The following is a 26,523-nucleotide window of genomic DNA, read 5'->3' as shown; positions in this document are numbered from 1 at the left end:
TACAATTGAGTGGAGGTGGGGAAGAGCTGGGTGGAAGATCAAAGATCCAAGTGGAGACGCACTAATTTTTACACATGGTGAGGTGATTTTGTGTGTTTGCAAAGAAGGGTCACAGTTCCCTAAATGGCCTCGCAGCATGGCGTTTCAGTAGAAAAGTCCCCGGAGAGGACAATTTCCCGCTCCTCGTCAGCTCAGACGCGTAATCTCCGTCCCGCTGTCACTCAGGACCGAGGGGGCTTTTCGAACTGTCCAATCAGGTCGGCTCCGGGGCAGGTGGGCGGGGCGATGCTCGCAATCACTTTCCACTTCCTGGCGTTCCACGGTCCTTCCGGTCGCGGGTCGCCTGGCGCTTAAGGCGCCGCGTTGCTCTGCACGGACTTTGTCGCGCTGTGACCTGACCTGAACCGTAGGAAGAACTCAGGGGACCCAGGAGACCTAGAAATGGTGAGTGTGCGGCCCCGGGGTGAGGACGCGGGAGGAGGGGCTGGTTGGAGCGGCGGGGCGGGCCCGGCCTCCCGCGGTCCCCTCCGGGGTCTGCGGCCCCGAGTCCGCTTTGGCGCCGCTTGGGCCTCAGGCCCCTCCGGCCGCAGCGTGGGGGCGGGGCCGGCAGCCGGGCCCCGGGCGTCCTGTGGTCCCAGCGCGCGGCGACTTGGGCCGGAGCGTCTCTGGGCCGCTGTGCGCCCGCAGCCCCGCGTGTCCCAGACGGTGCTGGGCCCGCGGGAGGGCCCGCAGGACAGTCGGGCCTCGGGTTCCGGGGTCCGTGCGCGGAGCGGCTGCGGTCTGTGGGTCCCCAGGGCCTCCTTTCTCCTCAGAGGGGACCCGTTTTCTCCTGAGTTTTCTAAGTGTTTGGGGAGCAAGGTCTCCGATCCACGACCCTGTCCCCCCAGCTCTTCCAGGACCGACAGTAAGTCCCTAAATTTCCAGATTCCTCCTCACGTTCCCGAACGCCAGCTTCCCGTCTCCGAGTCACAGCATCGTCATCAACCACAAACAGACCCGATATTTTAGTTGTTTATCACTTTTCCGTAGTCAGTGGGCGGCTCTTTCAAGAGGGTTTATTCCTCGTTCGTGGATGTTTTTCTTGAGAGAAAGTAGCGCATCCCCCTGGAGGCGCGTGGTGCGAGCTCCTCCCGCCTCTCCTCAAGGCTGCGTCCTGGGCGCCGACGCGCAGCTGGCAGTCCTTTGCTGCAGGTTCCTCTCGGCAAACTTTTCGGGGCGATCCGGCCTGTCAGCACTGCTGCACCCTGGGGTTGTCACCTTGAAAAGATACATTCACTTTATTTTAGTTGCAATTTTCCTATAGATAAAATGTATTTAATCAATACAGATTGAAAGACAATATAAAATACCTCCAAAGAGGGAAGAAAGAGGCGAATTTCAGGAAAAAATAAAATATTCCAGTTTTACATTGCCTGATTTAAAAATTATTCTTCCTTTTTCGTCCCCTGAGCATGTTACTAATATTCTGAGGTCTGTTCTTTTATTTTGGGTGACTTTGAATGGATTTCCAGGGTTTAGATTGAAAACCTGAGTGTTCAAGTATGATTAATGGTTTATAAAAAATGTCCTGTCATGGAAATAATACTTAACATCTTTTTTTCCTGACAATGCAATACGTTCTTGAGGGCTTTCTTGTTGAGCCAGCAAAGTGCCATACAATTTTCTTCCCTCATTTCCGCATTAAGACTGGTTTGAATCCTTTAGCTGGATTGTTCAAACACTGGGTTTGTGTCATTTAAGGTATCAATGATGGCCGGAAAAAACTCCACTGGGGGCAGAGGCCTGAGGGCACTGGATCTAAGCTAATGCCCCCTTGGGCCTGCAGAGGGAAGGACTTGAAGGCCCAGCTGTTCTTCCTGGGGAACCTCCCCTGCAGCTGTTCTACTGCTCACAGCCCATGGGAGGAGCCTTTATCCTGAGAGGAGCTACAGAGCCCTGGAAAGCTGGGGGTGCACGTGCTCATGGGGTGGGGAGTGACGCCCTTTCTGAGATTGTAGCTCTGGTTCCCTTGGGCCTGTTTCTAGACATAACTGGAGTTTTGCATCCACAGTGTAGGTGTGCTCAGAGTGTAATTTGTTTACACTGAGAAAGTCTGTGAGAGTCAGGAGCTCTGTGTCCTGGATTAGGGCACATTAATCTGGGGGTCCATTTGGGTCAGAACCTTAAACTGGATCCAGCTGAGTTTCCTCACTGTGAGAATGGAGCGTGAGAGAGGGAGCATGTGCACTGTTCCCTGGGGAGAGGAGGGTGTGTGGGGCTCCCAGAGCTCCTTCTTGTGGCTGCTCAGGTGCCCTCCTCTCCTTCTCCAGTGATTGACCCCCCCCCCCCCCCCCCCAGGGCTCTGTCTCCACCAGGAGAGTCAGGAACATGGGACCTTCTGACTGTGGCTTTCCTTCTGTCCTGTGGGAAGCAGGCTGCTCATCTGAGCTGATTCCAGCATTTGTGTTTCTTTCCTTTGGATTCCTTTATCGATGGACTAGTGCAGCCCTTTGGCTCTAGTTTCCCTTAGCACTCGGGCCCTGAGATTGTAAGTTGATGGAGAGAGAGGATGTGAAGAAAGCAAGAAAACTCTAGAAACAAATAGAATTTATGTTCCATTTAGGGAAGATAACCTCAAGATGTGTGATGAATGTATTGAAGTTCTCAGGTGTATGTTTCGTTATTACATCAGTTTTCATATTTGCATGTCCCCTAGAGAACTTTGAAATTAAAAAGGTTAAAGCAATTAAATTTCTATTTCAGTTGATGTGAGGGAAACTTCTGGAAGCTTATATTAATCTTTGAAAATACTAGTATATTTAAGCAGCTAACCTCAAACCCCCATTGCGTTATAATATGCTGCTTATTCCTGAAAATACCCCGGTGTGAGATACAGGGGAAGGACAAACTAGGATGCTGCATGTCTTTTTAGTTAAAGAGACTTAAAAATTTTAATTTTGAATGGTGTACACTCTGTAATCGGTAGTCTTTGGAGGAATTAAATGTTAGAATGGTTTCTTGTATGCAAAAGTTAAAGACTGTTAAATAGTAAAATAGTATGCACAAATTTCTGTTTACTTGAAATCAATCTGTAAGTTAGCAAAGCCTAACTTAAGAAGACTCAGTGCCAACATATTCTGGTCCTCTCCAGCACTGTAACTCCAGCCACCCTCAAGTACAGTTTTGATCATTTTTGCATCTTCTGTTTGTGTTTCTTTATAAATTGATCAACAATGCATATTTTTCTTACCCACTTTGTCCTTGTAATGAGCAGTCAGACTCCACATTTTTGGGTGACTGCTCACAGCTTAAGCCTCACCCACCCTCTTCCCCTTGTGCCCCAACCTGGACAAGCTGAGGAGGAAGCCTGGGTGCTCTCTCCTCTAGAGCAGGCAGGAGATTCCCACCACCCCAGCCCCTGCCTGTGTGCAGAGCTCTTGCCCCGGCCCCGCCCCCAGGCCCAGTGAAGCCCCAGGCCAGGCTGCATTCCTTGCTTTCTGAGCCCTGTGAGAGCTGCTTGAGAGGCCGGCCCTGCCCTCCCCTCAGACCTCTATTATGTGAGTCCTAAGCCTTTTCCTGCTCTGTGTGTTTGTGCCACCCTGGCATCGTTCTCCACAAGGGAACCACCGCTCTGCAGGTGACCATAACGGTTGGCGCCCTGAGCAGCATGTCCAGACATAACCCCACCCCTGGGTCCGTCTTCTCTTGCTCTGACTTGCTCCCCATCTCTGCTGCCTGGTGACGGCATGCACTGTGGGCTGCTGCTTGCTGGGGAGCTCGTGCTGGGAGCTGTGCTGCCCTGTGTTGCATTGTTGACCTTACCAGGCCACAGTTCTAGGTTCACCTGACCAGTGTTGGCAGTTTCAAGACTCTATAGGCATTTGAGAGCAGGAATATGAGATTGGGGCCTCCTTAAATGAATCCTGGGTCAGTGATTTGGTGGGATTTTTCTGTGTATTAGAGTGAAGCTGTGACAGAAGCTGTGTTGGCCTGACATGCCTGAGGGATGAGGGTGTTAGACAGGGACTATACCCTTTGCAGGAGGTGGGTCCATCAGAGGGTCACTGTGGAAACAGCAGTCATTTAAAAGAAAGATAAGAGGGAGGGAAACACAAGCTGTAGGTGATAGCAGAGGACTTCCCATGACCCTTCAGTACCTCTGCTGCTGCCCCTGCCTCTACTGCCGCAAAGATCCTGACTCTCAGGATTTTAGGGGAAAACAGACATGGCACCATTGTGTCCGAAGGTTCAAACCTGACTTAAGCCAGGGGTTTAAACCTTATAAAGCAACCAGTTGTCACAAGAGAGCCTCCTAACACTGATGGCACTATTTTGAGACTCTTGGATGGAGAAAAATTATAACTACCAAGGTAGAGAGGCACTTGCCCTCCTGAAGTGTATCCCATGATGAAGGAAACAAAACAGGAAAGATCAGGGGGAAACAGTAGATAAAACACTGAAACAAAGGTCCACAATTTGCCCTAATTGGAAATTCAAAATATACTGAAAAAATTTACATAAGAAAACAGATAAAGGTACAGTGCTTGGCTTCTGGGCCTCTACAACATCCGTTCTGAATTAATTTTGCTCTCCGATGTAATGCACTAGTTCAGAAACCTTAAAGCACTTAATCAACACTAGATCTCAAATTACAGTTATACCTGGGATCCCACTAAATTTAAGGAAGATGCCCCTGATTATCTTAGCGGTGTTGATGAATATCATGTAGATGACAAATAGGATAAATGTTTAATCTTTAGCCATCAAAACTATGGCCTTGTCTAAATTCTCCATGGTCATAGCACCTGTTATCCTAAAAATCCCTTAGTGAGCTGGGAAGCTCTGACCCAATGAGCAAGAATTAAAGTTAAATGAAGTCTTTGCCACTTACAAACTGGCTTGACAAATTGGGACCCAGGGACCTTACCCACAAATAATACAGTTATATGACTGAATGTAAATGACACAGGGCCTTGAAGGATTGGAAACTGTATGGGAGACCTAGTTAGTGAAGGGGTGATTATAATCAGTGCTGCTTTTAACAGCCAATTAGTCCTCTTATTAAACCTGGAAAGAAAGGATGACACCTCAGAGTGTTTTACCTCAACTTGAGGCTGTGGTTGCACCGCACAGACCTCTACCCTGTCTCCAACAGTATGGAAATTACTGACTACAACTGATGAGCAATTGATCAATATCCTACCATCACAGATTTGGCTGAGTCTCTTCCGTCCAGTCCTGTGTCCACAGCCTCTCAGCTGCGCTTGGCCTTCCCTCTGAAGGGACATGATGCCCCTTTACTGGGTTATCCTCATGGATCTTCCCCAGCTGTGCCCTCCCACAGTCATTGCAGGCAGGGTCTGAACTCATCCTGGTGTCTCCAAGAACACAGGTATGACATTACATTAGTGACATCTCTTCTAAGGGCATTCAGGATATACAAATATTTAAAGAAAGGGCTCACAAAAAGTGGATGGGGGTGCCGACCCCGTGGCTGAGTGGTTAAGTTCACGCGCTCTGCTTTGGTGGCCCAGGGTTTCGCAGGTTTGGATCCTGGGCACGGACATGGCACCGCTGATCAGGCCATGCTGAGGTGGCATCCCATGTGCCAGAACTAGAAAGACCCACAGCTAAAAATATACAACTGTGTACTGGGGGGTTCTGGGGAGAAAAAGGAAAATAAAATCTTTAAAAAACAAAAAAGGGGGCTGGCCCGGTGGCGCAGTGGTTAAGTTTGCACATTCTGCTTCGGGGGTCCCAGGTTCGCCAGTTTGGATCCCAGGTGTGGACATGGCACTGCTTGGCAAGCTATGCTGTGGTTAGCATCCCACGTGTAAAGTAGAGGAAGATGGGCACAGATGTTAGCTCAGGGCCAGTCTTCCTCAGCAAAAAGAGGAGGATTGGCAGCAGATGTTAGCTCAGGGCTAATCTTCCTCAAAAAAAAAAAAAAAGTGGATGGGACATTGCCATGCGTAAAATGTGAGGCCCTGACAACTTACTTAAATTTCTGGAAATTATGTGATAATCTGAGACCCGCCCCTTCTCTGACACCATGAAGAAATAGCTATTGTTCCCCTCAGCACCCACATCTGCTAGGTTCTCTTTATGTTTGGGAGGCAGTATATTCATTATTTACAAGTTTTGCTTGAGTCTATTTGTGCTTTTACTTGCAAATTTCCCACCTAGAATGGGCACCTCTACTGCAAAAGTCTGGAGACTCTTCATATCGTCATATAACCAACAATCCTGAGTCCCCTCGGAGAGTCCTTCACTATAGCGGCCTCAGTGACTTGTCATGCTTTCTAGGGTGCCCATGATGGCCTTAACTTGTCCATAGACTTCTGATGCAAGAACCTGCCCCAGACTCCAGACTGTGTTGCATTAGAGCTGCAGTGACCTCTACTTCTGAGGCTATCCTGAATGTAGACAGCCCTGAGCATGGGACCCTCTATCCAGCAGTCCGTTTTGCCTTGGAACCTGGAAACGGCACTCTAAGAGGTCTGCATGGCTACCAAGACCCCCTGGAGACATAATGGAGGCAAACCTGGGCCCTCTGGGATATCCTACCTGCAGGAGGCTGTGGTCTTCCCTGTCCTCAGTCTCCTGCCAGGTGCCATGGTGTTGAAGGAGGTTACTCCATTTCCAGACCCCGAGGCTCCCTGGGAAGCTCCTTGAATTCTTTGAGAGAAAAGCAGTGGGAGTTCATAGACTTTTGGGATGGCATCACCACATTTATATTCGACATACTGGCTTCTTTCACTTAGCAATATGATTGTAAAGTTTTTTCATGTCTTTTTGGCTTGGTAGCCTCATTTCTATTCATCACTGAAGAATATTTCATCCTATGGAGGTACCACTTGTTGTTTATCCATTTTCCTGTTGAAATTATCTTGGTTACATCTAGGTCTTGACAGTTATGCATAAAGCTTCTGTAAACATTCACATGCAGAGTTTTTGTGAATATTAGTTTTCAGCTCGTTTGGGTAAGTTCAAAAAACTTGATTACTATGCCATGTGGTAAGCGTAGGCTTAGATTTAAGAAACTGCCTTTCTTACAAAGTAGGCATACCATTTTCCATTCCTACCAGCAATGAATGAGGGTTCCTCTTGCTTTCTATCTTTGTGATCCTTTGGTGTCTCTCTGTTTTTAATTTCAGCCATTGTATTGTCTGGTGACATCTCACTTTTCTTTCCTTCTTTCTTCTTTTTTTTTTAAAGATTGGCACCTGAGCTAACAACTGTTGTCAATCTTTTTTTTTTCTTCTGCTCTTTCTCCCCAAGCCCCCCAGTACATAGTTGTATATTTTAGTTGTGGGTCCTTCTAGTTGTGGCATGTGGGATGCCCCCTCAGCGTGGCCTGATGAGCAGTGCCACGTCCATGCCCAGGATCCGAACTGGTGAAACCCTGGGCCGCCGAAGCAGAGCGCGTGAACTTAACCGCTCGGCCACGGGGCCAGCCCCTCACTTTTCTTTTATTTGCAATTTCCTAGTGACACATGATTTTGAGCATCTTTTCATGGGCTTATTTACCATTTGTGTACCATTGCTGAAGTGTGTATTCACAACATTTGCCCATTTTTAAGTGGGTTATTTGTCTTCTTTCTATTGAGTTTGTTTTTTTAAAGATTTTATTTTTCCTTTTCTCCCCAAAGCCCTCCGATACATAGTTGTGTATTTTTAGTTGTGGGTCTTTCTAGTTGTGGCATGTGGGACGCCACCTCAGCATGGCCGGATGAGTGGTGCCATGTCCGTGCCCAGGATTCGAACCAGCGAAACCCTGGGCTGCTGAAGCAGAGCATGTGAACTTAACCTCTGGGTCATGGGGCCGGCCCCTCTGTTGAGTTTTCAGAGTTCTTTGGATGTTTTGGGCAAGAGTCCTTTATCAGATAAGTGAATTTTAAAGATTTTCTCCCAGTTTGTGGCTTCTGTTCATTCTCTTAACATTGTGTTTCACCAAGTGGAAGCTTGTCATTTTTTTTTTTTATTTTTTATTTATTTATTTTTAATATTTTTTTTATTGAGTTATTGATAGGTTACAATCTTGTGAAATTTCAGTTGTACATTAATGTTTGTCAGTCATGTTGTAGGTGCACCACTTCACCCTTTGTGCCCACCCCCCACTCCATCTTTCCCCTGGTATCTATTAAACTGTTCTTGGTCCATAGTTTTAAATTCCTCATATGAGTGGAGTCATACACAGATTATCTTTCTCTTGCTGGCTTATTTCACTTAACATAATTCTCTCAAGGTCCATCCATGTTATTGCAAATGGAATGATTTTGTTCTGTTTTGCAGCTGAGTAGTATTCCATTGTATATATGTACCACATCTTCTTTATCCATTCGTCTGTTCATGGGCACTTAGGTTGCTTCCACGTCTTGGCTATTGTAAACAGTGCTGCAATAAACATTGGGGTGCACAGGACTTTTGGGATTGCTGACTTCAGGCTCTTTGGATAAATACCCAGTAGTGGGATGGCTGGATCGTATGGTAGTTCTATTTTTAGTTTTTTGAGGAATCTCCATACTGTTTTCCATAGTGGCTGCACCAGTTTGCATTCCCACCAGCAGTGTATGAGGGTTCCTTTTTCTCCGCAACCTCTCCAACATTTGTTGCTATTAGTTTTAGATATTTTTGTCATTCTAACGGGTGTAAGGTGATATCTTAGTGTAGTTTTGATTTGCGTTTCCCTGATGATCAGCGATGATGAGCATCTTTTCATGTGCCTATTGGCCATCCGTATATCTTCTTTGGAGAAATGTCTGTTCATGTCTCCAGCCCATTTTTTGATTGGGTTGTTTGATGTTTTGTGCTTGAGTTGCGAGAGTTCTTTATATATTAAGGATATTAAGCCTTTGTCAGATATATGACTTGCAAATATTTTTTCCCAGTTAGTGGGTTGTTTTTTTGTTTCAATCCTGTTTTCATTTGCCTTGAAGAAGCTCTTTAATCTGATGAAGTCCCATTTGTTTATTCTTTCTATTGTTTCCCTTCTCTGAGAAGGCATGGTGTCCGAAAAGATCCTTTTAATACTGATGTCAAAGAGTGTACTGCCTACGTTTTCTTCCAGAAGCCTTATGGTTTCAGGTCTCGCCTTTAGGTCTTTAATCCATTTTGAGTTTATTTTGGTGAATGGTGAAAAAGTATGGTCAATTTTCATTCTTGTACATGTGGCTTTCCAGTTTTCCCAGCACCATTTGTTGAAAAGACTTTCTTTTCTCCATTGTATGCCCTCAGCTCCTTTGTCAAAGATAAGCCGTCCATAAATGTGTGGTTTTATTTCTGGGCTTTCAATTTTGTTCCATTGATCTGTGCACCTGTTTTTGTACCAGTACCATGCTGTTTCGATTACTGTAGCTTTGTAGTATGTTTTGAAGTCAGGGATTGTGATGCCTCCCGTTTTGTTCTTTTTTCTCAGGATTGCTTTAGCAATTCGGGGTCTTTTGTTGCCCCATATGAATTTTAGGATTCTTTGTTCTAATTCTGTAAAGAATGTCATTGGGATTCTGATTGGGATGGCGTTGAATCTGTAGTTTGCTTTAGGTAGAAAGGACATTTTAACTATGTTTATTCTTCCAATCCATGTACATGGAATGTCTTTCCATCTCCTTATGTTGTCATCCAATTCTCTCAGAAAGGCCTTGTAATTTTCATTATATAGGTCCTTCACTTCCTTAGTTAAATTTACCCCAAGGTATTTTATTCTTTTTGTTGCGATTGTGAATGGTATTGTATTCTTGAGTTCTTTTTCTGTTGGTTCATTACTGGAATATAGAAATGCTACTGATTTATGCAAATTGATTTTATACCCTGCAACTTTGCTGTAGTTGTTGATTACTTCTAACAGTTTTCCAATGGATTCTTTGGGGTTTTCTATATCTAAGATCATGTCGTCTGCAAACAGCGAGAGTTTCACTTCTTCCCTCCCTATTTGGATTCCTTTTATTCCTTTTTCTTGCCTGATTGCTCTGGCCAGGACCTCCAGTACTATGTTAAATAAGAGTGGTGATAGAGGCCATCCTTGTCTCGTTCCTGTTTTCAGGGGGATGGCGTTCAGTATTTGCCCATTGAGTATGATGTTGGCTATGGGTTTGTCGTATATGGCCTTTATTATGTTGCGGTAGTTTCCTTCTATGCCCATTTTGTTCAGAGTTTTTATCATAAATGGCTGTTGGATCTTGTCAAATGCCTTCTCTGCATCTATTGAGATGATCATGTGGTTTTTATTCCTCAGTTTGTTGATGTGGTGTATCACGTTGATTGATTTGCAGATGTTGAACCATCCCTGTGTCCCTGGTATGAATCCCACCTGATCCTGATGTATGATTCTTTTGATGAATTGCTGAATTCTGGTTGCCAAAATTTTGTTTAGAATTTTTGCATCTATGTTCATCAGTGATATTGGCCTGTAGTTCTCTTTTTTCGTGGTGTCCTTGTCAGGTTTTGGGATCAGCGTGATGTTGGCCTCATAGAATGTGTTAGGAAGTGTTCCATCTTCCCTAATTTTTTGGAATAGCTTGAAAAGGATAGGTATTAACTTCTCTCTGAAAGTTTGGTAGAATTCCCCAGGAAAGCCATCTGGTCCTGGGGTTTTATTCTTTGGGATTTTTTTTTTTTTAAAGATTTTATTATTTCCTTTTTCTCCCCAAAGCCCCCCGGTACATAGTTGTATATTCTTCGTTGTGGATTCTTCTAGTTGTGGTATGTGGGACGCTGCCTCAGCGTGGTTTTGATGAGCAGTGCCATGTCCGCGCCCAGGATTCGAACCAATGAAACACTGGGCTGCCTGCAGCGGAGCGTGCGAACTTAACCACTCGGCCACGGGGCCAGCCCCTCTTTGGGATGTTTTTGATTGCTGTTTCAATCTCTTTCCTTGTGGTTGGTCTGTTCAAATTGTCTGCCTCTTCTTGAGTGAGCTTTGGGAGATTGTAGGAGTCCAGGAATTTATCCATTTCCTCTAGGTTATCCATTCTGTTGGCATATAGTTTTTTGTAGTATTCTCTTATAATCTGTTGTATTTCTGCAGAGTCTGTTGTTATTTCTCCTCGCTCATTTCTGATTTTGTTTATTTGAGCTTTCTCCCTTTTTTTCTTTGTAAGTCTGGCTAGTGGTTTGTCAATTTTATTTATCTTCTCAAAAAACCAGCTCTTTGTCTCATTGATCCTTTCTACTGCCTTTCTCGTTTCAATAGTATTTATTTCTGCTCTGATTTTTATTATTTCTCTCCTTCTGCTGAGTTTGGGCTTCATTTGTTCTTTTTTCTCTAGTTCAGTTAGGTGTGCTTTAAGGTTGCTTATTTGGGATTTTTCTTGTTTGTTAAGATGTGCCTGTATTGCGATGAATTTTCCTCTTAATACAGCTTTTGCTGTATCCCATATGAGTTGGTATGGCATGCTATCATTTTCATTTGTTTCCAGGTAGTTTTTTATTTCTTCTTTAATTTCTTCAATGATCCATTGCTTGTTCAGTAGTGTGTTGTTTAGTCTCCACATCTTTGTGCCTTTCTCAGCTTTTTTCTTGTAATTAATTTCTAGCCTTATAGCACTATGATCTGAGAAGATGCTTGTTATTATTTCAATTTTTTTAAATTTGTAGAGGCTTGTCTTGTTTCCCAACATATGGTCTATCCTAGAGAATGTTCCATGTGCACTTGAGAAGAATGTGTATTCAGCTCCTTCAGGGTGGAGTGATCTATATATGTCTTTTAAGCCCAATTGTTTTAGTTTTTCATTCAGCTCCACTATTTCCTTGTTGATTTTCTGTCTGGATGATCTGTCCATTGATGTGAGTGGAGTGTTGAGGTCCCCTACTATTATTGTGTTGTTTTTAACATCTTCCTTTAGGTCTGTTAATAGTTGCTTTATGAATCTTGGTGCTCCTGTGTTGGGTGCATAGATATTTATAAGCGTTATTTCTTCTTGATGAAGTGTCCCTTTGATCATTATATATTGTCCCTCTGTGTCTCTCTTTACCTGTCTTATTTTGAAATCCACTTGGTCTGATATGAGAATTGCAACACCTGCCTTTTTTTCCTTGCTATTTGCTTGAAGTATTGTCCTCCACCCCTTCACCCTGAGTCTGTGTTTGTCCTTGGGGCTGAGGTGTGTTTCCTGGAGGCAACAAATTGTTGGATCTTGTTCTTTAATCCATTTTGCCACTCTGTGTCTTTTTATTGGAGAGTTCAGTCCGTTCACATTGAGAGTGATTATTGATGCATGTGGACTTAGTGCTGTTAATCTGTCGCTCATTATCTTGTTTTCCTGCGTTTCTTTTCCTGTGTGCTTTAGATGACCCATTTAATACTGCAATTTCTTATGCTGGGTTTCTTAGATTTTTCCTTATCTATGATTTGTGACTCTGTTCTGTACTTTATTTTAGTGTCTACCTTGAAGTTTGTATTTAGAATCTCGTGTATAATATAGTCTATTCTCTGGTGGTCTCTTACTTACTCAACCAATACTGATTTAGACCCTTTGCTCTTCCCCTCGTAAATAATTATTTTCATTTTTTATTCCAACTCGTCTTATTAATTTGTAGTTAGGGTGCTAAGATCATCCTTGTTTTGGTAGTTTCCTTATTTTTACCCTAATGCTATAGTTGAATATTTACTATCCTGTTCTGCTTCTATCCATCGGTCTTCCTGGTCTGTGGCTTGTGTCCCCTTTCTCCCTTTTTTCTTTTTTCAAGTGTGAGAGCCTTCTTGAGGATTTCTTGTAATGGAGGGCTTTTAATTACAAATTCCCTTAACTTTTGTTTGTCTGGAAAAGATTTACTTTCTCCCTCATATCTGAAGGAAATTCTTGCTGGATAGAGTATTCTTGGCTGAAGGTTTTTATCCTTTAAAGCTTTGAATATATCACTCCATTCTCTCCTAGCTTGTAGGGTTTCTGTAGAGAAATCTGCTGACAGTCTGATAGGGGGTCCTTTATAGGTTATTCTCTTTTTTTTCTTACTTCCCTGAGTATTCTTTCCTTATCATTTTTATGTGCCAACTTTACTATTATGTGCCTTGCGGTGGGTCTTTTTACATTGACAAGTCTAGGAGATCTAAAACCCTCCTCTACACACATTTCTCCGCCGATCCCTAGATTTGGGAAGTTCTCTTCAATAATTTCGTTAAGCACACTTTCTGCTCCATTTTCCTTTTCCATATTCTCGGGAATTCCTATGATCCTTATGTTCTTACTCCTCATTGAATCCATTATCTCTCGGAGATTTTCCTCATTTTTTAAAATTCTTAGTTCTCTTTCTTTGTCTGGCGCCATTCAGCCTGTCTGTCCTCGATTATGCTGATTTGCTCCTCTAGGTTGTCTACACGGGCATTCAGGGAATCCGTATTCTGTTTTATCTGGTCCATTGTGTTTTTCATCTCAAGTAATTCTGTTTGATTCTTCTTTATGATCTCAATCTCTTTTGTGAAGTAACTCCAGAACTCGGCTTGTTTCTCTATCTTTCTCTCCACCTCATTGAGTTTTTTGATTATAGCTGATCTGAATTCATTATCACTTAGTTTACCTAGTTCCAAGTTCTCAGGACTTAATTCTGTGTTTTTATTGTTTTCCTTCTGGTCTGGGGCTTTTATAAATTGCTGGATGGTAGAGGAGCGGTTTTTTCTCATGGTGGTAGAATTCAGTTGCAGTTACAGCCTGTCGCCACTAGATGGGGGTCGAGAGCAGCGCGTTAGCTCTCCGCCTTCGGGGCAAGATGGCTGCGCCCACTGGCTTTGTTAGAGGGGAGGGGCTGTTACAGGCGCTGGTCTGGGTTCAGATCAGTTCTGTTCTCTGGTCTCCCAAGGCCCTTGATTTATAGGGTCCCCATGGATGGAAGCTTTCCCCCCGTCAGCGGGTCTCCACTGAATCAGCGGCAGGAGTCCTGGATTATCCCCCAGTTGTGCGGCCCCTCCCCCGCTCCTTCCCGACCCGCGCCGCAGCGATCGCAGACTCTAGGGGAGGGAGCGATGTTCTCTCCTACCGTTCTGGCGCCTCCGAAGGTGTAAGCAAGATTATGATGTCCGCCTTCCTGGTATTGTAGGTCTCTAACGAGCTGGCATTATGTTTATTCTCTGAAATTCAGTTCTTCCAATCTTTTGTTGTATTTTGGAGGGGAGAGAATCCCGGGTCAGCTCACCCCGCCATTTTGCTCCGCCCACCTCGGAAGCTTGTCATTTTAATGAAGTCAAATTTGCTTTTCTATCTTGGGCCTTGCTTTTGGTGGTGTAGCTAAAAATCACCAAACCCCAGGTCACTTAGATTTTCTCCTATTTTATCTTTAGGAGTATGTCTGTTTTGCATTTTATCCTAAGATCTTTGATTAATTTTTAATTAATTTTTGTGAAAAGTGTAAAGTCTGTGTCTAGATTTTTTTTTTTTAAGATTTTATTTTTTCCTTTTTCTCCCCAAAGCCCCCCGTTACATAGTTGTATATTCTTCGTTGTGGGTTCTTCTGGTTGTGGCATGGTTTTTTTGTTTTGAGAACTGGAATCTGGCTTCTGAGCTCCTTGCTTGACAGTCCAGAGATCAAAAGTCTCTGACTCCTTTCTTTCCAGTTTTATTGAGAAAGAATTGACTCCATGACGTTATATACTTAGTGTACAACATGGTGGTTTGATTTACACATAATTGTGAAGTGATTACCACAATAGGTCAGTTAACATCCGCTTCTCATATAGGTAATATAAAAAATGAAAGGAAGAAGAAAAGCGTAAAGAAAATAGATTTTCTCTTTGTGAGTAGAATTCTTAGGATTTACTCTCTTAACAGCTTTCCTATATATCATATAGCAGTGTTAGCTATAATCATGTGATACATTATATCCCTAGTCCTTATTTCTCTTATAACTGGAATTTTGTACCTTTTGACCACTCCTCCAATTGCTCCTTCCAGCACACCCCAACCCCCATCTCTAGTAACCACAAGTCTGATCTCCTTTTCTATGAGTTTATTTTTTTAGAATCCAAATATAAGTGAGAGTATAAAGTATTTATCTTTCTCTGACTTATTGCACTTAGCATTATGCCTTCAGGTTTCATCCATGTCTTTGAAAATGGTATGATGTCCTGGTTTTTTATGGCTGAATAACAACCCATTGTGTGTGTGTATATATATATGTACACACACATAGAACTTCTGTATTCATTCGTCCTTTGGTGGATGTATATCTTCTCTGTGGTAGGCAGCAGCCTCAGTGAGTGAGGATGTCATCATTGATCATTGTTTTCCCAACATCATATGTATCTTAAACACTGTTGAAGGGACTGCTCCAGTGTGGATGTAAACAATGGGCAGCAATACCAAAGTCCTGCCTTATTGAGATTAACCACGATGGTTCCCCGTAAAGATAAAGGCATAGACAGAGTTCATCTTCATTTTAGCTGTGGCCAAATGTTTTCCTGCATGTGCTATTCGATCATGATCCAGATACATGGGTAACTAGAACTCAACTTCCATTGCTTTGGGCCATGGGTATTTGTGGTATTTATGTTTCTGTTTAACATCAGTTGAAAGGATTTGAAATTGCGTTTTGATTCAGCATATCATTTTGCTGCTATTCAGACTGAGTGACACAATTTGTACCCCATGAAACCTTCGAGTTTCTCCCAGTGTGAGGAAGCGTTCAGGTCATCTGCACAGTTGTAGCCCATCATGGGTTTTCCTCTGAGTAGACTGATATCTGTGCAAGGTCAATGTGATTTCCTGGTTAAAATACTAAAAAGAGCTGTGAATGTTTAGAGGGTAATGATCCAAGCAGTAATTGAGGTGAGCTGTAGACAGACGGAGTATTGTTTGGAATAATATCCTGTGTGGTGGCAAAGGAGGTAAATTTCACATCCTCACATTATAAAATTTTCCATTCCTTTTTGTTTTTCTAAAGATTTTATTTTTCCTTTTTCTCCCCAAAGCCCCCTGGTACATAGTTCCAATTTTTAGTTGTGGGTCTTTCTAGTTGTGGCATGTGGGATACCGCCTCAGCATGGCTTGATGAGTGGTGCCCTGTCCATGCCCAGGATTCAAACCGGCGAAACCCTGGGCCGCTGAAGCAGAGCACACGAACTTAACCACTTGGCCACGAGGCCGGCCCCTCTATTCCTTTTTCTAAGAGGAGTAGCTGGGAGGTTTTTGTTTCAATGAGGCACAAAGACCTCAAAGCCCGTTTTTGCTTTTTTCAGGGATTATTTCCATATGTTTACATTTCCAGATGTTATGGAAGATGGGGTAAAACGTGACAGCTTTTGTTTCATTAAACGACAACAGAAATCTAGACTGGTTCTCTATTTTCTTAGCGCTAATTTCTGTTTTCTTAGCAGTGTAGAGAGTATATGATTTTTAAATTATTTGCATTTCATTTTATCTCCTGACCCCATCTTTCCTTTCATGAGACAAATGACGAAAGTTAAACACAGGGTCTTACCCAAATTCACATAGCTCGTAACAGCAGAATCTCTTATTTTGAAGTTTGGAAGGTATAATGTGTCCCCTCTCCTGGGCAATGTCAAAAACTTCAAACTCACAAGGACACTGCAAGTTTTATATAATTATGCACTTTTACAACTGTGGCATTAAAGTTTGAAAATAGGACTTCTGAGGTAACATGGTGTTCCACTGATATGACGTTCTGGAAAATCCAAATGTATAGGAACCTAAAACAGATCAGCTCTTCAGGGTGGGAGGGTTCAGTACAAATGGGCACCACAAGAGTGTTCCTTTGGGGTGATGGAGCGTTCTCCATCCTGATGGCGGTATAACTGTACGTTTGTGAAAACTCACCACTACTCTTAAAATAGTATGTGTATATACTAAAAACAGTAGAAAACAAAAATGTTTTCACATGCCAGGAGGATATTAAACTCTCCAGAACTCTGATTGCTATATGTCGAACACTTCCTTGCACCACCTTGGGTTCATCTTAGGAAGAAGTGGAAGGACTGGGGAAGAAGGACATCGGCCACTACAGACTGTTCCTGGTACCCAGTCTGAATTAGAAAATTCCCTCTAGGGCTACACCTGCCCTCGTGTTATTCACATAACTGCAGAGAAAGTGATAGGACTTCCGGCCTCAATCCTTGAGTTGACACCAGGTTTCTCAGGTCATATCCTGGGAATGCGGTGGTCTGAAACATAAAGGTGCATCTAACACATCTCCACATGGGATCCAGCTCTTAAGTTTCCCATCTCAAGCCTACTTTGTGCCTCCTTACTGGGAAACATGTTTAAATGCAACACTTGTCCCACTCTGGAAATTTTCTCTGTTGTTAACCTTAAAATATTAAAGAGCCACTTATTTTACCAGTAAAATGAGTTTATTCAGGAGTACGATTCAGGACATGTAAACTGTGGTGAAGCATCAGCGAGTAGGGAGAACAGAACAGATGGGTTTGCTTTTATAGAGGACAGGAAGGAAGCTGGGAGGGGCTGTTTGGAACAGAAGTCCATGGAAGGAGAATGAGAGATCAAGGTGCTGTCAGTGGCCGAGGGTGGTGGTTTCTCATTGGCTGGGCTGTTCCTGGGCAGGAGAAGTTCTTCCTTCCTCCTTCAGTGGTCTGTGAAGTAAGCTGCTTCCTCTTGGGGGATGGAAAGGACGCTTCTTCCTGTTCGGTGTCTACAGTGTATGGTGAGTACTAGTTCATGAGCGCTCCTGCTTTGGGGCTTCCTAGCCCATTTTAAATGAGATTTCCTGTATTTATTTTCACATTTGCAACCCCAGGCGACTGTGAGGTGAGACAGGGGCAGAACCCATGTCACAAGACACAAGCCCCTGGAACACAATACTCCCCACTGTCACATACACATCATCTCTGCACCAACACACACAGTTTCATGATAGTTTCAGTTCCACCAATAGTGTCTAAGAGATGTCCTGCCTTGTCCTAGCTCTGGGAGTCCCTCAGGCGCCTGGCTGTACCTAAATCACTCTCCCTGAGATCTCTGGCATCTTCCACCCTGTGGTTTCAATGGCTCATGCACTGACCACCCCAGCTCCTTCACCTCAGAACCTGCTTCCAGAGTGAGTTTGGAGCCCACCCACCAAGGCCGGTGCTTACTTTTTCTAGAACAGGACTCACCCTGTAGAGTTCCAGCCCTGGCACTCTGGGAAATGGTGATCTCAGCCAGACCCTCCACCGTCACGAGGCCTGCTCTCCTCACATGGCTCCCAGAATGCAATGGGCACCCCGCCAAAGGAAGTGGCAGAAATGGCAGGGATTTCCACTTTTTCTGAAGTGTGCAGATGCAGGATGTGGTGTCCTCCCCTTTGTCAGAGGCCACATCCACTCTTTGTTGAAGAGAAGAGGCAGTTGTGCATCAAACCATGTCCCAGCATGCTCTTTCAACAACTTCCAGTGCATTCCTGTGTCCCCAAAGTGATGTCTCTGTGCTGGAATACCTGCAGTCTCAAGTCCCGAGGCTTCCACCCCCTTCCGTGAATGTTCCAGGGAAAAGCAGTGATCAGGGCCTTGGTGAGGACTGCCCACTGGGCTGGCACACATGAGGTCTGCATGCAGATGAGACTCAGGCGGTGATGGATCCCAGACTGGAGAGATGGCAGTGGGGGACATGGTGGCTGACTGAGGACGCACAGACCTTTGTTGTCTGTACTCAGCTTCCAATGGGAAAGCAAAGTGAGGAAGGGTCACATGGTGAGGACACGTTTCTGGAAATGATCATAGCAGCGTGAGGGGCTGGAACACGGTGATCACTGCAGCCATCGCGGGCCCTGACTCTCCCTCTTCAGGGCCTGGGCTGTGTGTCTCTGGGCCGTTATCTCTGAGGGTCTGTGTGTGGGTGTGGGCACATGTGTGTCCAGTGAGGAAGCCTGTATGATTTTTGTCTGTCTGTCTGGGGGGCTGTGTGTGTATGTCCTTAAAATCTGGAATGCTGTTATTTCATTTGGTGCCTGACTGCCCTGGTAGCCCCTCCCTCACCATGTTGGATTGAACTGACGTGAGCAGACAAATCCTTGTCTTCTTTCTGATTGTATTAGTCCTGTGTTTTATTTTGTCTCAAAATGTTTTGACATCTTGTGGGGCCTCTCGGACATAGGGAGACCCTGCCCCTCCCAGGGGCACCTCATTCCACGTTGGCAGTGGACAGCTTGTCTGCAGCGGGCTTCTTGTATGCATCCCGCCCGATCCAGTGCCCTGTCCCTACAGACCTCCTTATCTGCCTCTCACACGCCAGACAGTATTCCCTGCCCTAAACCCACCCAGGGCCAGGAACCAGATCACTGAGGACTGTCCCTAGGCCCCAAAGGCTGCTGGAACTGTTCAAAGCAGCCAGTCCTGAGCTGCTCACTCTGCCCTGACTCACATTTCCTGTGGGACCCAAATGAAGGCTGTGGCCTAGGTTTGTGTCCCTCTCCTGATTCTGCCTCCTGAGCAGCCCTGTGACCCTGCCTGGCATGGTGTGCCCTTATCTTGGGAAATCTAAGAAATAAAAATCTTTCAATGACATTGGCTTGTTGTGTTGTCACTAGTCACCTCTATAAATTAAAATCTCAGGGATACAAATTAGACCCTGATCCTAAAGAGAAAGTGTTCAGTGAAGATGGTGGAGCCACCGTGGGAGGACGGAGTGAGGTCTGTGGGAATGTGAGTCCACAGCAGAGCTGATGTTTCCCAGGGAGCCTGCAGCAGGGGACATGGGGGCTGAGCGAGGAGATGCTCACCTTTGGTCCCCTCACTGAGCTCACAATAGAAAAGCAAAGTGACAAACGGACAATTCATGTTGAGGGGGTTTCTGGATGCATCTATAGCAGTGAGAGGGCCTGGAACATCATGACTCCAGCCATTTTGGGCCCTGACTGCCATCCAGTCTCCCATTTTGTGTTTTTTGTAGAGATGTCCTGTTTGTACTGTGGTGTCAGGAGGGGTGAAATCCCTTCCGCATCTGGAGGAGCTGAGACCCCCTCTTTGGGGATTGGTTTGGGAGCCAGGAGACACCCCTCTACCAGGTGGGATGGGAGTGAGAATAACGCACTTTGTAAGTTCTGGGCCTGTGATGAGGTTTGTGTAAAGCTTCCATGTGAGTGTGTGTGTCTGTTTCTCTGTGAGCCCTGATATGCAATAAATATTGGTGTGATAGGCCTTCTGGTAGATGCTTTGGTGAACAAAGCAGAGCAAATATCCTTGTTCACTTTAAAGCTGACATTTTAGGAGAGAAGAAAGAAGATATATAAGTAAAATTATACAGTGTATCTGATGATGTTTGGCCCGAACTAGTAAAGAAAAGTGGGGAGAAGTGCAGAGGGCCTGGGCTCTGTGTGTCTGGGAACATCTTTGTCTCTCTGAGCCATTAACTCTGAGAGTTGTGAGTTTGCATCCGTGTCTGTGTGTGTCCTCCTATATGTGCCAAAAGAAAGCCTGTGTGATTTTGCATGTCTGTCTGTGGAGCTATATGTGTGTGTCCTTTGAATTCTGGAGTGGTTGGTTTTTCCCATGTTCTTGCCTAACTGCCCTGGTAGCTCCTTTCTCACCACGTTGGGTAGAGCTGGTGAGAGCAGACATCTCTGTCTTCTCTCTGATCTGAGAGAGAAAGCCCACAGTCCTTCACCATCAAGAGTGACGTCAGCTGTGGGTTCTTCACTGATGCTTTGTTTCAGGTTGAGGGCATTTACTGAGGGAGTTTCTCCTAGTTTCTTGAGTGTTTTCCTTGTGAAGGGGAGTTGAACTTGGTCTAATGCTTGTTTATATCTATTGAAATGATCCTGTAGTTTTTGATGTTGATTCTATTAGTGGTTTCTTATGTTAATTCATTTTCAGAGGTAAAACTAATATTTTTGTCCTAGGTTAAATCCCACGTGGTCAGGGTGTTTAGTTCATTTTATATATTTCCAGATTCAGTGTATTACTATTTTTTGATGCTTCTATACCTATATTAAAAATTGGTGTTTGTTTACTGTAATATATATATAGTATAAAATAATGGTGCATATAGTATATATCTTTCTGTGTATATGTGTATGTAGATATAGAAAAAATGTAGAATGCAAGACATATATATTTATTTTTATATGGTGTATGTAACCTGTATATACTATAGGTAGTATATAGTATAGTATTATAAGTAATTATTATATGTAAGTAGAATATATTCTATAGTTAACATATGTATATTCAGCTTTCTAGTGTATACTATAGTGCTATACTTTTACATAATAATATTACTGTCATCATTCTGTAGCATAGTGGGTAACATTACCATGTCTGTCCAGAAAATTATTCAAATAAGCTGTTCACATCCTCCCATGGGAGCATAGGGGCACCTCACTATCTTGATACCCTAAAGCCCACCTCCCCCACCCTGTTGCTTTTCTCTTCTTCTCAGTACAGGTGAGGTGTCAGTGTGTGTCTCAGAAATTGTAACCAATTTATTAGCCTGAGGGTTGAGGTGAGGCTCTGGGATTTCATCCATGCAGAGACATGTGTGATCTTCTTTTGTATTTGAGTAATTATGAACAAGACTATCCAGAGTGCTTTCTCCCAAAAGGGTGACCTTGGATAAGGAGCTGATGTTCTTGTTGCCAGGCAGCAAGAGAGTACTGAATTTAATTAATCAAAGACCTGATTAAGTCAACACGGAACATAGATGTTTATTTTGATAAGATACAAAATCTTTGTGTTTTTCTCCAGGCAGATTACTTATAAAGGAAAAGAAACAAACCTTTTATAATTTCTGATCATCTAGAGCAGACCAAGAGTTTAAGAACATGGTCTGTTAGAGAGAAAACCAAATACTAATGTTGCAGCAGCTTACTTTTATATTAAAACTCACTTACACAGTTAAATTTATTCTAGTCTTAGCCAGCCCTGACCACACATAGAATTCCTTTTCCTTATTATTTTTGGTAGTTTTAATTGCATACATTAGAATTCTTAAGCACTTCAATATTTTTAATTTCTAGTGAAAACTAAGAACGAAGCAATTATGAATGGTCTTTCACATTAGCGTTCTGTGGATTGACAGATTTATCATAAAAACACTTTATACTTTCTAGGAACATGTGCTTCCTCAGAGTAAATTTTTCAGTATGCCACAAGACGTGTTCGCTAATAGATCCAAAGATCTTTTATTCCTCTATAGAAGGAAGCAAAAAATGGATAAAAGTACATTCAGTAAGTAATGTTTGAGTATTTCCTCTTATTTAGAAATGACCTGGATGTTCAATGAATTTAACTTCTCATTTAACTTAGCAAAACTTTAAGGTTACAGCTTACCAAAAAGATTTGACGAGACTCTTTAAGATGTTCACCTTTGAACTTTTAATCTTACATCTCTTTAATTTGCTTGTTCTTAATCTGTATATTTAGATTACCCACAAAAACCTCATTAGACATCAGAAAAAGTTATCATCCCAACTTAATTTTTCTACTTGTAAATTTTGTAAGAGATTATGTAAACTCATTTTATTAATGAACTCAGGTGGAATAAGAGTTCTATTTCTGCTTTATATTCAATGTTGATAACTTTAAAGACTTGTCTTTTTTAATTAAATCACTAGATTTAAACTAACTTTGATAGTGAATATTTTCTCAGTTCATGTGAACCTGAAAAACATTTGTGTTAGTTTCTATTACATTTTTGAGAATTTCATGAATACTAAGCATGTGTTTGTTTAAGCCAATTAAATAGATCTATTTACAAATTAATTTTAGTAATACCATCCACAGGTGGAAGAGTACCACACATCTATAAAACATACAGACACATGAAACAGAGAGCTTATAGTTTCCATTTCAAAATTTTAGCCATGAGACAGGTACAATAATGTAAAACTCACTAGTTACTAAGAAGTGGGATCTAAGTTGTTTTTCTGGTAGATGGAATAAGTTAAGATTGCCTGCTCAGATGAGTAAAGCCTTTCACTAATATCTGTGGAGAAACACTAAAAAGATTTTTATTTGCCCAAATTTCAAATAACTTTTCCCCCTTTCATTTTTCTTCTAAGAATTATGTCCTTGAAGTTCATACTTTTAACATTTTCATCTCGGAGGCACAAGGAAGAAATGCGGATTTGTCCAAGGAGGACTTTGATTTCCTAAGGCCAATAATTTATGTGTCTTTAGGGATAAATCTCATCGGGCCAGGTTTTGGGATTGGTGACAGGAATTTTAACTGTCCCTAGAGCTGCATTTGTAGTTTTGCAATGATACAAACTTCCCTCATAGAACTGCTTTTGCTGTATCCCATAAATTTTAGCATGCTGTATTTTCATTTTCATATGTCTCCAGGTACTTTTTAATTTCTCCTTTGATTTCTCCATTGACCCAGTTGTTGTTCAGTAGCATTTTGTTTAATCTCCACATATTTTTCGCTTTTCTGAGGTTCTTCCTGTAGTTGATTTCTACTTTTATGCCTTTGTGGTCAGAAAAGATACTTGGTATTATTTCAGTCTTCTTAAATTTATTCAGACTTGTTTGGTGCCCTAATATGTGATCAATGCTGGAGAATCTTCCATGTGCATTTGAAAAGAATGTGTATTCTCTGGTTTTTGGATGGAATGTTCCATATATATCTACCAAGTCCACCAGGTGTAATGTGTCATTTAAGGCCAATGTTTCCTTATTGATCTTCTGTTTGGATATTCTATACATTGGTGTAAGTGGAGTTAAAGTCTCCTACTATTGTGTTATTGTCTATTCTTTTTTGTCTGTTAATAATTGCTTTTTGTATTTATGTGTTCCTATGTTCGGTTCACAGATATTTACAAGTGTTATATCCACTTGTTGAATTGTTCCCTTTATTATGTAGTACCCTTCTTTGTTGCTTGTTACAGTTTTTGTTTTAAAGTCTATTTTGTCTTGATATAAGTATTTCTACTCCAGCTGTCTTTTCATTGCTATTTGCATGGAGTATCTTTTTCTATCCCTTCACTTTCAGTTTGTGAGTGTCTTTAGGTCTGAAATCTCTCTCTTGTATGCAGCATATATGTGGGTCTTGTTTTTTTATCCACTTGGCCACCCTGTGCCTTTTGATTGGAGCATTTAGTCTATTGACATTTAAGGTAGCTATTGTATATACTTATTGCCATTTTGTTACTTTTTTCTGGGTGTTTTAGTAGTTTTTCTCTGTTTCTTTCTTCTTCTCTTGCTCTCTTCCCTTGTGATTTGATGGCTTTCTTTAGTAGTATGTTTGGCTTCCTTTCTCTTACTTTTTTGTGTATTTATTATAGGTTTCTGACTTGTGATTACCTTGAGGTTCATATATAATAACCTATGTATATAGCAATCTATATTAAGTTAATGATGTCTTTAGTTTGACGTCTTTCTAAAGGCTCTAGTCTTACTCTCCTCCTCCCATGTTTTATCTTTTTGATATCAAACCTCTTTTTTTGTGTGTGTATCTGTTACCCTCTTATCATGGAAACAGGTGATTTTACTACTTTTGTCTTTTGACCTTCATTTTGTCTTCATAGGTGGTTGATCTACTACCTGTACTGTATTTTTGCCTTTACCAGTGACTTTATTGCCTTTTTGGGGGGATAATTATCTTATTCCTATTTGTGGTCTTCTCTTTCTTGCTTAAATAAGTCCCTTTAGCATTACTTCTAAAACTAGTTTCTTGATGACAAACCTTCTTTAATTTTTGCTTGTCTGGGAAACTCTTTGTCTTTGCTTCCATTTTGAATGATAATCTTGCCAGGTAGGGTATTCTTGGCTATAGGTTTTTTCCTTTCAGCTCTCTAAATATACTGTGCCACTCCCCTCGAAAAAGCCTGTAAGGTTTCTGCTGAGAAGTCAGCTGATAGCCTTATGGGGTATCCTTTGTATGCAACTTGTTGCCTTTCTCTTGTGGCTTTTAGCATTCTCTATCTTTAATTTTTCTTTTTTTTTAAGGAAGATTAGACCTGAGCTAACATCTGCTGCCAATCCTCCTCTTTTTGCTGAGGAAGACTGGCCCTCAGCTAACATCTGTGCCCATCTTCCTCCACTTTATATGCGGGACACCTACCATAGCATGGCTTGCCAAGTGGTGCCATGTCTGCACCCGCCATCCGAACCAGTGAACCATCGGCCACCGAAGTGGAACATGTGCACTTAACTGCTGTGCCACTGGTCTGGCCTGTATCTTTAATTTTTGACATTAATTATAATATGCCTTGGTGTGGGCCTCTTTTGGCTTATCTTGTTTGGTGCTTTCTGTTCTTTGTGTACCTGGATGTCTGTTTCCTTCCATAGGTTAGGAAATTTCTCAGCTATTATTTCTTCAAATGGATTCTCTGCCCCTTTTTCTCTCTGTTCTCCCTCTGGCACATCTGTAATATGAAGGTTAGTGTGCTTGATGTTGTCCCAGAGGTCCCTTAGGCTGCCCTCGTCTTTTTAAATTCTTTTTTCTTTTATCTGTTCAGCTTGGGTGATTTGCTCTATTCTTTCATCCAGCTTGCTGATCCATTCTTCTGTATCATCCACTCTGCTATTGAGTCCCTCTAGTGAATTTTTCATTTCTGGTGTTGTTTTCTTCATTTCTGATTGGTTCTTTTTTATATTTTCCAATTCTTTGTTGATGTTCTTTCTTTAAAGATTGGCACCTGGGCTAACAACTGTTGCCAATCTTTTTTTTTTTTTCTTGCTTTATCTCCCCAAAGCCCCCCTGTACACAGTTGTATATCTTAGTTGCACGTCCTTCTAGTTGTGGGACGTGGGACTCCACCTCAGCGTGGCCTGACGAGCGATGCCATGTCCATGCCCAGGATCCAAACCCTGGGCCACTGCAGCAGAGTGCACGAACTTAACCACTCGGCCACGGAGCCGGCCTCTTTGTTGATGTTCTTGCTGAGTTCATCCATTCTTCTCCCAAGATCAGTGAGCATCCTGATGACTTTTTGTTTGGACTCTTTGTCATTTAGTTCTTTTTCTGGGGTTTTGTCCTGTTCCCTTACTTGGAACATGTTCCTTTGCCTCCTCCCTTTGCTTCTTTCTCTGTGCTTATATCTATGTATTAGGTGAGTCAGCTACGTTTTCTGATCTTGGAGAGATGGCCTTATGAGGTGCAGCAGTGTTCTTCCCTCTCATCACTAGTTCCAAATATTCTGGGAGTGACCCCTGTGTCAGCTACATGTGTCCTTTTGTTGTGGCAGGATTACTCTTGCTGCAGGTGCCTGGGGAGGCTTGGCTGTCCCCCTGGCTGGTTGTAATGCTCAGCTGTGTGTGTCTGCTAGGGACCCTTCAGTCACTTTATGGGTCATGGGGAGCCCCAGCACAGTTGGCTGCAAGAGCTAAGAGCACATTCCTGTTAGTTGAGTAGGCCCCCAGTGTACTGGGGCTGGTTGGTAGGTTGAGGGGCTTGCAATTGCTGTAGGCCTCCAGCATGCAATGCTGTTGTCAGCTTTCTCAGGATTGCAGCTGAGTGGCACTGGCCCCAGGCATGGAGGCACCCAATTATTTCAGGCTTTGGAAGGTGGGGCTGATCCCTTATGTGTCTAAGAAGCACAACTCTTCTGCAGCTGGTAAGTCCCACCACTCATAGGGCAACACACATTGTGAACACAGTCCTGCCCGCATGCATGTGTCCTGACCCCTTGAAGTGGACCCAGTCACCCCACTCCAGTGGCCCC

At 42.9% G+C, this 26,523-nt stretch overlaps 1 protein-coding gene across 2 annotated transcripts in view; it reads left to right on the top strand.

Moving 5' to 3' along the window:
• The first annotated feature begins 301 nt into the window (after positions 1–301).
• LOC100065592 (zinc finger protein 709) overlaps positions 302–26,523 on the top strand; it is a 44,767-nt gene continuing 18,545 nt past the window's right edge. Inside the window, exon 1 of one of the 2 annotated variants that reach the window (XM_070274030.1) lies at positions 302–444. In XM_070274030.1, coding sequence (XP_070130131.1) covers positions 442–444 — 3 coding nt within the window. In that variant the 5' untranslated portion in view covers positions 302–441. The remainder of the gene's footprint in view (positions 445–26,523) is intronic. The other variant, XM_023646479.2, reaches the window with a different exon arrangement.

The sequence above is a fragment of the Equus caballus genome, chromosome 7, assembly GCF_041296265.1.
Source record: "Equus caballus isolate H_3958 breed thoroughbred chromosome 7, TB-T2T, whole genome shotgun sequence".
Classification (NCBI taxonomy): domain Eukaryota; kingdom Metazoa; phylum Chordata; class Mammalia; order Perissodactyla; family Equidae; genus Equus; species Equus caballus.
This window is presented reverse-complemented; position numbering and strand designations above follow the sequence as displayed.